The 13,509-nt window shown below is 47.7% G+C and overlaps 1 protein-coding gene across 1 annotated transcript in view; it reads left to right on the top strand.

Moving 5' to 3' along the window:
- ALB1 (ALBINA 1) overlaps positions 1 to 11,932 on the top strand; it is an 80,548-nt gene extending 68,616 nt beyond the window's left edge. The window contains exon 15 of the mRNA XM_086784425.1: positions 11,248 to 11,932. Coding sequence (XP_086640551.1) covers positions 11,248 to 11,333 — 86 coding nt within the window. The 3' untranslated portion in view covers positions 11,334 to 11,932. The remainder of the gene's footprint in view (positions 1 to 11,247) is intronic.
- Positions 11,933 to 13,509: the final 1,577 nt, after the last annotated feature.

The following is a 13,509-nucleotide window of genomic DNA, read 5'->3' as shown; positions in this document are numbered from 1 at the left end:
AGTTTTCTGCTCTAATACTAGGGTAACAAGCTAACTAACAGCGGAAGACTTCAGATGAGATTAACACAATTAATCACATATTAATGCAAAGATGCTTGACAGACACAATAGACGAGAGAGATTTGACCTTATCAATTATCAATCTGGACTCGATGAATAAACTCTTTTTTCTCTTGGGAATACTTTTGAGAAAAGATATCTGTTCATCAATGTCAATATCGAGTAAACTCAATAAGGGATCAAGCATCAAAAGATCTATATCGTTCAATTTCTCGATGCAATAATCAATCGTATGTATCAGAGCTTCTTGGCAAGTAACCTCGGTAACAATCATTTTGTAAAGAAATAAAACATTGAGAAATCGATGAGGATACTTCTCGTTATTTTGAGTGGTGTTATTAATCTCAGTACCAGTACTGTTTAGTAATTTGTTTCTGATTATTGATACACCGCAAATCAATTTATCCAAGTCATCTAAAAAGACTCTCCCGAAAGGGGAAAAAGATGAATCTCCGGTTGTATCAAGCCATCTATGCACATTTGACTGTTATAGTTACGGCCACTGTTCACGGGGGCTTAGGTCGCCAGCTTACCCATCATCAGGTCAGGACTCCCTTGATCTACTATGCATCGATATGAATGTACTTACAATGACCTAGAATGGACTGCACAGATGATGATACGGATGATGTTTGTACTATTAGGGTTAGGGTTTGCACAGAAACAGAGACACAAAGTACAACAGCAAGCATAAAGAGAGTAGGAGAGATGGTGATTGATGCTCACACAAAGAGAGTAGGAGAGATGGTGATTAATGCTCACACAAAGAGGATGCATAGAATGTGTGGAGCAAGGGAGTTGACTCCACAATATCATAGTACAATAAGTGTGGTGTCCTTTCACACCTAATATCCAAGGGGAAAAACCCAAAGGGAGAAAAGTGCCCTTGGTTAGCCCATGTTCACATGTGGCACTAGTTATAGCATATGTGACGTAACTCATAGCATATATGCCAATAAACCCCCTTGTAGTGGCAATGTGAACCTGTACAAGATCAGATCACTCTGTAGTAGGAGAGTAAGCTTAAAGCTTTGCGGAAAGCTTCAAACTTCTCTCAAGGCAACGCCTTCGTGAATAGATCTGCAACATTGTCCTGTGTAGAGAAATAAGATAATGTGATCTCCCTTGCATGAATCTCTCTTTGACATAGTGATAATGAATCTCTATGTGCTTAGTGCATGTATGAAACATTGGGTTTCGTGCCAGGGCTATAGCACTCTGACTGTCAATGAGTATGGTGGTGGGTGTCTGCTGACACTCACGAAGATCAGACATCAATCTCCTCAGCCATACACAATCTACTATGGCTGTAAAGGTTGCCATGTACTCAGCCTCACAAGTAGATGTGGCAACAGTGGGTTGCTTTTTGCTCTGCCATGATATGCATGAATGCCCCAAAAAGAAACAATTTCCACTGGTGGATTGCCGTGTATCATAGTCACCAGCCCAATCCGAATCATTGTAAGCATGTAACTGCAAGCTGCCCCCTTTGGGATACACCAACGCAAGATCTAGGGAGCCCTGAAAATAGTGGAAGATCCGCTTCACTGCTTGCCAATGCTTTGTACCTGGGCTATGCATAAATTTGCTACATTGGGAAACCCCAAACTGAATATCTAGGCATGTGTTGCATAAATATATGAGGCAACCCACTGCTTGGCTGTAAACACTCATATCAAAAGACTCTCCAACATCATACATGCTCAATTTCAGCCTTGGCTCCATAGGAGTAGAGATGGGCTTACAATCTTGAAACCCAAACTTTTGCAACAACTTTTGAATGTCCTTTGATTGGTGTATATAAATCCCCACATCTGTTTGCACAAATTGGATGCCCAAATAATAATGCAACAATCCCAAATCTGTCATCTCAAATGACGTTTGCAATTCAGCTTTGAATGCTGAAATTTTCTCGATATCATTCCCAATTAGCAACATGTCATCCACATAAAGAATGAGCATAATCAAAGTGCCATGATCCTCCTTCACATAGAGGGTGCTCTCCGTTGGACTATTGCAAAATCCCTGCGTGGTCAAAAAAGTATGTATCTTCTCATACCAAGCTTGAGGAGCTTGTTTGAGACCATAAATTGTTTTTCGAAGCTTGCAAACTTTGTTTTCATGACCATTCATCACAAAACCAATGGGCTGATTTACATACACTTCTTCTTACAAATCCCCATTGAGAAAAGTTGATTTTATGTCCAATTGATGCACTTTCCATCCATGATGGGCAGCCAATGCAACAACATATCTAACTGTGGCCATACGAGAAGTAGGTGTGAAAGTCTCATCATAATCAATTAATAGCCTTTTGTGAAGGCTGTCCCCAATCAGCCTTTGGCTGAAAACTGTGTTTGGCTTTTCCCTTGTCCTTGTCCTTGTCCTAGGCAGCAAAAGCCCCTTCACCACACATGCCGGAAGATTTATTCTTCCGATTCTGCTCCTCCTGAAGCAACAAACCAACTAACTCTTCAAACAAGATTGGTTCAGGGTTACCACGCATAGATAGAGTGAGCGATGTGTGGAAATTCAAGTAGGTTTCTGGCAAAGATGATAGTGTTTTGGAAATCAACTCCTTTCCAAAAATGATCTCATCAATGTTGAGCAACTGCTCCCGAAGATCCTGGATCTTCATAAGATGATCAACCATACTATCACCTTCATTCATGTCCAAGTTCTCAAGCTCTTTCTTGAGAAATGCAACCCTGGCCTCATTCTTTGCCTAATACATGGTTTCAAGTACATCCCAAGCTCGCCGTGAGGTCCTGCAAGACCGAATATGCGGTATGATTGATCGCTTTACTAACAAAGCAATCAAAGCCATCGCTTGGGCATCTTGAGTATCCCATCTCTTCTGCTCCTGCGAGGGAGGATTTGGTACAACTGCTTGTTGAGCACCACAGCTAGGCGTGTTAGGTCCTATGTCAACAGGGTGTACATCTTCACCTGACACATAACCCCATACTCCTTTGGCCACAAGTAGATTTCGGACCATGAAACTCCATAGGGAGTAATTACTGCCATCCAATTTGTCCTCTTGGGACAACCTTGAATACATTGGTCGTATTTTCAGCCATGTGCTGAAATCTCTTGCAAGAGAGATGCACCAAATATGCAATAAAAAAGCACCTGCAGGCAAAATCCCAAACGCAATGCCAGGTAACCACAATGTCATGTGCCCCCAAATTTCAGGCTGCAATGCTGAAAATCCCCTAATTTCTGAGAACCAATGGGCTAATTTATGTATCAATTGCACATAATTGACAAAAGCCCCAAAAATCTGTGTACCAATGGGCTTCAATTTTGCAATTAAGCAATGATTTCACGAAAGCCCCAATTTTTCGTGTGTCCTGTAAATTCAATTGTGCAAATTCTGAAAAATCTTCAAAATTTTCCTTGAATTTTATAGCCAAATGTTGCCCTACCCTGTTGCCTGCACTCAAATGTACAAAAGCCCCTTGATTTGAACTAAAAAAGAAATCAATTACTTGTATGGACTGATTTTGCAGAGATTGCAATTTCTTTGATGGAACTGGATCTGACCGTGCTGCTCTGGGGGCGCCTGTGCAAAGATGCAGCAGGAGGTGCAGAAGGTGGGAGCTGTAGGCGGACAACACCGGCGAGCAGGCGAACAGGGGGAGTGCTCACATGTAAAGTTATAGCTGGCGTTGAAGGTGGCCAAGCGACGGAGGTTGGACTCGGCAGCGGCGACTGTGTGCAGGCCTGGGCGATGACGAGCCGGAACCGCAACGACGACAGGGTCGAACGGAAATGGCGGGGCCATTACTGGGACGATGATAGAACCAGCCAGAGCAGACACATCAACGGAGGCGAGGTCTCAAAAAACACAGATTTCCGTCAAATGCCACATAAGCCCCAAGTGGGGCTGAGCGCCGCCAGGGGGCACTTCCTCTTGTGCGAGCGTCGCTCCTGGGTGGGGCGGTGGTGGAGCCCTCCCCACTATCGCCGGCCGATGTGGTGGCCAATTAGGGCGACGGAGCGCCAGCCCGGGGGGGGGGGGTGGGGTGGGGGAGTCCTCAGCTTTCTTTTTCTCTTCATCCTTCAGAGAGTCGAGCTCCTTTCAAAGCCTTGCAGTGATGAACTCATCACGGAGACTTAGGCCCATGGAGTGGGGCTTTCCTGTTTGTCTTCTACATTTGATTCCATTAATTGTATTGCATCCTTCCCCTTCCGGAAGTGTCCATTCCTTTTGTTGGAAAGGGTTGTTGGTGGGGTTGTTGCCATATTGAGTTGCAGGTAATGGACGACAAACGAAAAGGAAAAGAAGAGGCGAGTCGGCAAGCTCCCGTTAGATCCCCCCCCTTCCGCTCCCGTCGCCTGTGCCCTCTTCCCCCCCACCCACTGTAAGCCTCTCCTTCCCCCCCTTTTCCTTGCTTCGCTGCCCGCCTCCCTCCCTTTCTTAGCTTCGCTGCTTCACCCCTTTCTGTGCTTCGCTGCTTGCCTCCTCCTGCCCTCTCTTCGATCTGCTGCCCACCCCTCCCCTTTAGCTGCCCCCCCTGTTCGCTCCCTCTGTCCGCCTTTTGCCCGCCTCACCTTCCCCTTTTCTTTCTTTTCTTTTCTTTTCTCTTGTAATTTTTTTCTCTCTTCTTTTTTTTGAGCCTCCCCCCTCCTTTTTCCTTCTTCTTCTCGTTTCCTCGCCCCTCTCCTCCCTCCCCTCCCATGCAAGTTGTTGCTTTCTGGTTTTTGGGGGTTTTAGTTTTTTTGGCAAGCTTCGATTTCATTCTGGTCTTCACCCTCAGCAGGACTCCATGGCAACTGCTCCGTCATCCCTGACCGAAGCCGCCGTTGCTTGCATTTCCTTCTCTAAAGCAGATCTTCAGGTACTTGCCACGACTGTTGCCTCACTTGAGGCCTCCACCTTGGTCTGCAAAATTGTTGGTAGTCTCCCCGCGCGCGGACAACTTAGGGATCTTTTTCAAGCCAGCCTCATTAGCGAACGTGTAAAGATCACCGATATTCACCCTCTGGGACGCGGATACTACCAGGTGGAGTTCGACTCGCCATCGGCATGAGGCCGAGTCATGCAGCTGAGCCCCCTTGCACTACGAACGGTGCAGGCCTTCTTTGCCCAGTGGCAGCACGGCTTCGATCCTGCGTCTGACCCATTGGCTGGCGTTTCAGGCTTCCTAGTGACAGTTTGCTTCCCAGACCTTAGGAAGGAGTACCTTCCTCCTCTTTCGGTGATTGGTGGTGCCATCGGGAGAGCGATCCCCCCCTCCCCCCCCAACCACCCCCCCCCAACCGCTGCCTTGGCTCTAGCGAGGGCAGCTAGGATCTCATTGCTCCGTATCTGTGTGGCCTCACCGGAGTTTGTATTGCATTGCATTTCTCTTCCTAGCCTCCGAGGGGATCCCATACAACAGCACGTGGAGTATTCTGGCCTCCCAGGCCAATGCTTCATTTGCAGACAGATGGGCCATCTAGCTAGAGCTTGCCCTCAGCGTCAGAATAGGAGATTGCCCCCCAGTGGTTCCTCCTCCTACTTTCAACTTAGATCCTCACCACGGGGCCGAGGGAGGAGCAGGTTTCCAAGCCGCGGAGCACCATGTTCTGACCATGGTCGAGCCTTCCCCATCAGCCTTCCTCTCAGAAGCATCCCTCTCCAGCCTCTCCGCCTTCCCATTCCCCCCTGCCTCCTCCCCCCCCTCCCCCGCCCTCGCCTCCGACTATACCCGCAGTCGCTCCGTTTGCCCCTTCCTCTTCCTCCGTGCCTACCCCCCCCTTCCATAGCATTCCCGTTAGCCGCCTCTGCAGCCCTTGATCCAAAGAGGAGACAACCGGCGAGTTCCGTTCGTCGCCTGATTCATCGTTTCTCTGAGCCGGTGGAGATGACCAAGTGATGGCTCTCCCACTTGAGTCTCCGGGTGGGCCCCCAAGATCTTGGGGCAACTTGTGGATTATAGTTTCTTCCAGTGTCTTCCGACGAATGGGACAGGCAGGTTCGAGGAGACCGTAGCCCCTATTCGGGTATGTGTAGTCTTCCACCACTCGAGACTCTCTACGCCAAAGAATTGCGTGATGATCTTCTTTTTCCCCTTGAGCGCAGCCCCCGAGACAGAGTGAGATCCAAAGTCGGTGGCCGCTACCATTCAGGATTAGGCAGGTTGAGCTATCGCATCATCTGCAAGATCTTCGCATCAGCGACATTTTATGGCCTCTGGCCAAGATGGAGCTTGGTGGATCAGCCCATAGAGACCAGGGAGGGGAGATGGTGACCTCCAGCCTGGAGGTGCTGCTTTTTGTGTTCATGCATACCTCTCTCGCAGTACCTCTCCCCCCTTCATACGGTACCTCTCCCCCCTTCATACGGATATCTCCATTGTGATCGATGGAGCACGGAGTGTGCATAGTCTCGCACTCGGGCTGAGTGACAATACATGGAGGGCAAGATCCACGTCCACTTGGTGCGACTACGCACTCGAACAGATTGTGACTATTCCCCATCTAAGCCCGTGCCCAAGACTCTTGGAGTGGAGAGCAGTTCCAGTAGTTCCACCTCACACAGAGATTGATACGAGGATTGTCTCATGGAACATTCAGGGCTTAGGGGGGCCTCAGTGCTTTCAGGGACGAGGCATCCTTAGAGGAGAGCTCCAACGAGCTATGGTGGGAGGACCTATTGACATTCTCTTCCTCGAGGAGCACCATCTTACTGAGGGGCGTACCCGTTGTTGCGGGAAGATTCTACCAGGCAAGAGTCATACCTTTTGGTCTCCATCATTCGGCCCTTCAGGGATGCAGGGAGGAGTGTGTCTCTCTGTTAGTGAGCAGCTTCTGCCGTCTGTGACAGGATCTGGAGTCATAGTTCGAGGTCGTGCTCAGTGGGTTACCATTCTGATTGGAGAGGATAGCGTTGGTTTCCTCAACATTTACGCCCTGAATGTGTCTGCAGGTAGAGCTATCTTTTGGAGCACTGTCCGACAGTCCCTGCCCTAGGCTGATTTTTGGTGCATGGGCAACATGATAGAGGCAGTAGAGGACAGACTTGGAGGCGGCACGACCACAGTCTCAGTAGCGCGCAGTACTCTGCATGGGAGGAGATGATACTGATTCTTAGGGGACAAGACCCTTGGCATCTCCTAGAGTTTGGGCATAGCCTTGGGAGTCTTAGCTTCTCTCGATTGGATAGGCGGAGCACTGGCCCCAACCTCTCTCGGTTGGATCGGTTTTATGTTGACGAGTGGGCTTGCAGCCGTGGAGGCATGGTTGGTATTTTGGCAGGCACTACATTTTCAGATCATGCCCCAGTTATTATGTCCCTAGAGGACCCATGGAGGCACGACAGACATGCGAGCTCCAGGTTTTCAAACAACCTCATTCAGGACTCGGAGATTTGTAGCCGGATTGGGCAAATATGGGCGGGGCTGGATTTTTCCTGAGGCTCTTCAGCGTGCACTTTGGATGATGGCCTTTGGTAGATCAGTATTTTCTTACAGGAGGCAGCCCAAAGTAGATTGGAGGGATTTCGGGAGCAGGAGAGGAGTCTGAGGAGGGGCCTAGCCTCTTTACAGCGTCTCCAGGAGAGTTCCCCAGATAGCCTTTGTATTGAGAGTCAAATCGCTTTCGCCCGCACGGAGATTCAGTCCATTGAGGAGAGGAGGGTGGAGTATAGATACCATGCCAGGGCTTCATTTTGGACTCAGGCCAGTAATATAGAGCTACTGGAGACTTCTTTGAGATAGTTGGCCCCCACAGGAAGAGAGATGGTATTCGTAGGCTACGTGGCCAAGATGGAACTATTGTTTTTGATCCCCCGCATGTGAGAGCCATCGCCACGGATTTCTTCCGATCTCTTCTCACTAGTGCCCCATTATCCCCCTAGGTGATGGATGCGCGCGAGAGAGTCTGGAGGCACACGAGTGAGGTGGTTCCCCCCTCCCTTCGATCTTTCTTATTGACCCCTTTCACTTCAAAGGAGTTGGCGGAGGTGGTGAAGGCATTACCCAGGGACAAATGCCCGGGGGCAGATGGGCTTCTTGTTTCTTTCTTTCTTCGACATTGGGACCTCATGGAAGGTGGCCTTCGCGTTGCCTTCAATGAGATTATGCTCACAGGTGCCATGCCAGAGAGGCTCAGAGAGGGTTTGATACATTTGATCCCCAAGGAGGGTGGTGATAGATTGGAGATCCGGTAGTGGAGACCCATCACCCTTCTAGGGATGGCCTATAAGATTTTGGCCAAGGCCATCAGCAGGTGACTTCAGCCTTCTCTCCCAGACTTGATCCACGACACTGAGACTGGTTTTGTTCAGGATCGAAGCATTCTGGACAACATCTTTACCTTCTGGGAGGTGACAGCTTCGGCTAGGACTCGACATCAGGACCTCATTGTGCTACTCCTAGACTTTGAGAAAGCTTATGGCAGGGTGGATTGGAGCTTTCTGGAGGGCACAATGAGCTGGATGGGATTCCCCATGGAGTGGATTCGTGGAGTCTCAGGACTTTATTCAGCATCTCACAGCCAAGTTCTCATTCAGGGAGCCCGATGCGACAAATTTCCCCTTTCCCGCTCGGTTCGACAGGCTGTCCTCTGGCACCGTATCTCTTTCTATTTGTCGTTGAGGCCATGAGTAGTTTTCTCTCCGCCCAGGAGACCGGACTTCAAGGATTACGCCTTCTCCTCCGCATGCAGGAGGGGCTGCTAGACTTAGAGTTTGCAGATGACACAACATCCTACCTTGCTAGAGATGTTGGGAATCTCCGGAGATTCGCGGAGGTGATAGAGATTTTATGTCGTGCATTGGGAGCACAGATCAACTAACACAAGTCATGTGGTTTTGGGTAGGCTCAGCACCCACCCCGACTTGGCGACCAGTTGAGGCTTTCCAGTGGATCCCGAGGGGCACTCCAGTCCGATACCTCGGTTGCCAAGGTGACATTGATATCTCTCCCGAGCAGCAGCTTGCTCCGCTTCTTCTGAGTATTTGGAAGAAGCTTTTATACTGGAGCTCGGTGAGGCTATCCCTAGCAGGCATAGTGGTGGTGGCAAACCAGGTACTGCTTGCCACCATGTGGTACATCACCTCGTGGTGGGCCTTTTCTCGGGCTTGCATTGGCCAGGTACAGCGTTTGATCCGGAACTTCTTGTGGGCCGGAAGTGATGGGAGGCCAGCTAGGGCCAAGGTGGCATGGAGAGTGATCATTCAACCAGATAGCAAAGGGGGGATTGAGCGCTTCCTTTCAGATTTTTGGAAGAGGCTTTGGGACCGCTTTCGGCCGAGGAAGATCACTCTTTCTTTGACTGACGACACACAGGAGTCTGGCGGTTGGCACTTGGCTGGCAATTGGAGGTTGGTTAGCAGCTTGCCCAAGGTGTGGCCACCCCCTAGGAGTCTCAACGACATTGCCTTTGGGATTGTCCGAAGGCTTAGCAGATTTGGCAGTAGATTCGCCGCATCTTCGCTATGGACAGGGCATCTACTCGGATCATCACTTGGGGTACTGTCGCTTGGGCCACCTAGGCGAGAGTGGTCAGGTGGTACGAGGAGGATGGGGGAGGACTTGCCCTTCAGGTCTCCCACCATCGTATTGTAGTAGTACCAGTCACAGCCCCACCAGCAGGTGTCTGGTGACCAAGCTCATGCCAGCGATGGGAGATTTGTAGTAGCATAGCCGCCTGGCACATTGGCACATCTGGCGTGCTAGATGTAGCAAGGCCATCGATGGCACCCACACTCCGCCGGCTGAGACCATCAGGAGCATATGGCTCGACATCATTCACACCCTCCGCGGTCAGTGGGGAAAGCTGCAAGGAGGTTCTGACCGCATGCGGAAGCGGCGGGAAGCCTTCTTGAGACTTGGGAGGCCTGTCCCTTTCCTCACGGATAGAGGCGGTGACCCTGTTTGGCATTACAGACCACCTGTATGGTTGTTCTCCCCCCCCCCCCCCCCCCCCCCCCCTTGTATGAGATAGTCTTTTCTCCTCACAGAGCGGCTAGCCGGAGGAGAAGCATCTCTTTCCCTTTGATCATTTGTCTCCCGCCCTTATATGAGGTGAGGCTGTATTAAGCCCGTCGTGGTTGTACTTAGCCCTTTGCGGCTGTTTTTTCTTTAACTAATTGAAGGATCTTTTTCCCGGGAAAAAAGAAAAAAGAAAAAAAAGAGGTGAAAAGAAACTGGGCAGCAAGGGGAGAGGTGTAGCTCGGCTGAAAGGCAGCAAGGGGAGAGGTTAGCAGCAGGATGTGCAACAGGATGTGTGCACCAGAAATGGGCTGAGGAAGAGAACCGGGACCTTCAGAAATTAGTGTAGAAACAGCCCTAACAGCACACAGCGGGGCAGCACAGAGAGAGAGAGAGAGAGAGAGAGAGAGAGAGAGAGATTTTAAAACATCGTGCAGAATTCAAAGATGCATATAGCATCCTGTAAAGACCATGACAAAGATGAAAGGGATTGAATTTCAAGGTAGGAGCATGTGATAATCAGATTGAGGTTTTGGGCTCATGTAGTCACATGTCTACTACCTACATAGTGTGGATAACACGTTCCATGGAGGCAATGTAGGAGGTTGGAGAGGCCTATATGGCGGACATATTTGGTATCACTTTTTCAACCCTCTTTGCGGCATTCTCCACCTCAGGTTGCTTTTGGCCTTCCTTCACTTTTCCAATCTTTGCCCACACCTCATGGAAGACCCATGGTATGTGTTTCAATCGCTCCTCTTTCACCCATTGCATAAATGGTGGGATGTAGATAACATCATCATATACCAATAAACCCTCCAAAATAGAGTCTGCCTCCCCTATTAGCTCTTCCCAATACAACTCTTTCTTCATATGTAGCAACGTCTTTTTGTTATCCCCAAACATCTCCGAAATTACCTTGTCCTTTGCCCTCCCGGTCATAAGCATTTGAAGCTGTGTGTAGATCCCGTTATCTGTTGATGGAACTTCTCTCATTCCCCTCTGGATCCTGTATGATTTACTGTGGTTGTGTTATGTAGTGCTAGACCTTTTCATGAGTGAAATACCCAATAGCATGATTTATGTTTGAAGATATGTGCACTAATGTGGACAAAGTGTTGTTGTATACACCTGCCCCATGTCTTTAAGAGCTGGTGTGTGAGAGGCAATGTAGCTCATGTTATGTTTGATGGAGTTGATGGTTTGCTTATGGCCTGCTGGCTGATTGATTTGATTTTTGTCGGTTAATGTTGTTTTAAAACAGGCAAATACTACTATCTACCAAATGCATCTGATGCAGTTATCTCAGCAGCAACAAAAGAGGCTTTGTCAGCAATGAAGAGCACATAAATCTTACTGCTGTTTCTCTTACAATACATAACGGCTCTCCTAACTGCTGTCCCATGTAAATTATGCCTTCACACCCGGGTTGTTAGTGGACTATTATAGTCAACAACTGTGGGGAAATTTTCAAAACACTGCCTCGGAGTCACAAAATGGGTAAGAATGTAAGCAAGAAGAGCACCCTCGTCTTTTTAATGCTCTACTTCTTCCTATACCACCAGTTCGTTGTCAGCTTATTTGGAAGATTTTTTCGAGTATCCTACATTTAAGGCCGCGTTGTAGTTTTGTGGCTCTCTGAAAAGCACAACCATCAAACACAGCTTCTGCAGAGTGTGGAACTGCAGCTCTTGTGGAACATCAATGCTGCACTTGGCTATCATCATCATTTCCAAAGAAATTCACTAGTTGGTAAACCCCTTTGAATGCTCAGCTAAATGCTCCATACTTCAGAACAGCAAGTAACCTCTCTTATTTGCATGCCTTTTCTATGGCAAGTTATTTGAAAAGTTGGAATGGCAATCTACTTTACTCCTGGCAGGGTCTTCCACTTTGCATAATCAAACTGTTGTGTCCATAGAGCTTAACCAAAAATTTTGCTTTCTATCACCATTAGGACTGCACTACCAATTTGCAGGGTTTTGATCTTTTACTCTACTAATATCCTCACTTATATATAGAAATGTTACCAATTGCATGTTTGAATGTAGGTCACTAGAAAAATTAAAGTACAGGAATGACGAGAGCATAATTTTTAAAAAAAATGCATTGCAAATGTATGAATTGGAATTAAGATTGCTTTTCCAAACAAAGGTTTTTCTGATGGACTTGGGAGGGATATACTAGGTGTAGTTGTCAATGCCCCCCAAGCTACCATGGTGGTAGATGCAGGAGATACTTTCGCGGGGCGGGGGTGAGTGTGTCAGGGTTGCCTTTTGATGGGCACCTTTGTCCATCAAATTTGACGGGAAGGGATGAGAAACTGCAAGTTTTTCACAGTTAAACGTGTATTTTTTGGACGGTTTTGAATCAGTGCATGATAAAAAGAATCAAGCCTGGACGGGGGGGAGTGTGTGTGGGGGTGTGTTTAGTGTTTGAGGTGGGTGGGTGTTGTCGCATTGATGATTTAGGCTTGTTTTCAAGAGAGGGTGTCCATTGATGAGGTTTTTGTGATAGAAGATGCATGGTAAACTAGAATTGTAGACACTGCCTGAGTATGATCTCAGGTATCAACAAACAGTTCGTCACCAGATTTAGTTTGTTCCTTCATATGCTTGCGAACAAAACATGCATCAAAACGATTACATGTGCAATGAGCTACTAGAACCAAGCATGGAAGGGCATCATATAGTGGGTTGGCAACAAAAACTCTTCCATAACCACCAATAATACCATTCTCAAAAGCTTCAATAATCTGATCATAACTTTTTTGCCCTTCTCCAACTTTTATCACAGAACATTTCAAAACTGCCATAAATAATTTCAGGGTCTCTCATCTCCTTAACTCTAAGATCAAGCAAGCAGCTTTCACCAAGAGGAAAGTTGCACAGGATCAAGCCATGGGAGATGCAGAATCTCTTCCTACTGAACGCTAGTCAAAGAGCAAGTTCAGAAGCAAGTTCAAACACAGATCAACAAGCTAAAGAAAAGTCTAGCAAATGACACAGGTGGGACAAAAAAAAAACGGAAAGATAATCAACAAAAGAAAAACCAAAACAACAACAAGAAGAAAACTAGAAGCAACCAAGCTTCTAAAAAAGGCAATCAACAGAAAGACCGGCAAAACAACCACCAAGGTAAGCAGCAGGGAAACAAGCCAAATAAAGGCAAGTCTACCCAGCTAGAAAACCAGACAGTGAGAAAGGTTCCTTGCCACCCACTGCAAGGTTAAGAAGGCATTTCTTTCCTGTTTGGGATGTATTGCCACTTGTTTTGCATGTGAAAACGAGAAGCAGGTTGAAGTCGTATGAAATTGCAACCAAACACTTCGGAACACAGATCAACAAGCTAAAGAAAAGTCTAGCAAATGACACAGGTGGGACAAAAAAAAAACGGAAAGATAATCAACAAAAGAAAAACCAAAACAACAACAAGAAGAAAACTAGAAGCAACCAAGCTTCTAAAAAAGGCAATCAACAGAAAGACCGGCAAAACAACCACCAAGGTAAGCAGCAGGGAAACAAGC

The sequence above is a fragment of the Cibotium barometz genome, chromosome 47, assembly GCF_041138505.1.
Source record: "Cibotium barometz isolate CiBa-2024 chromosome 47, ASM4113850v1, whole genome shotgun sequence".
Taxonomy (NCBI): Eukaryota; Viridiplantae; Streptophyta; class Polypodiopsida; order Cyatheales; family Cibotiaceae; genus Cibotium; species Cibotium barometz.
Note: the sequence above shows the minus strand (reverse complement) of the source record. Positions and strands in the feature narration are given on the sequence as shown.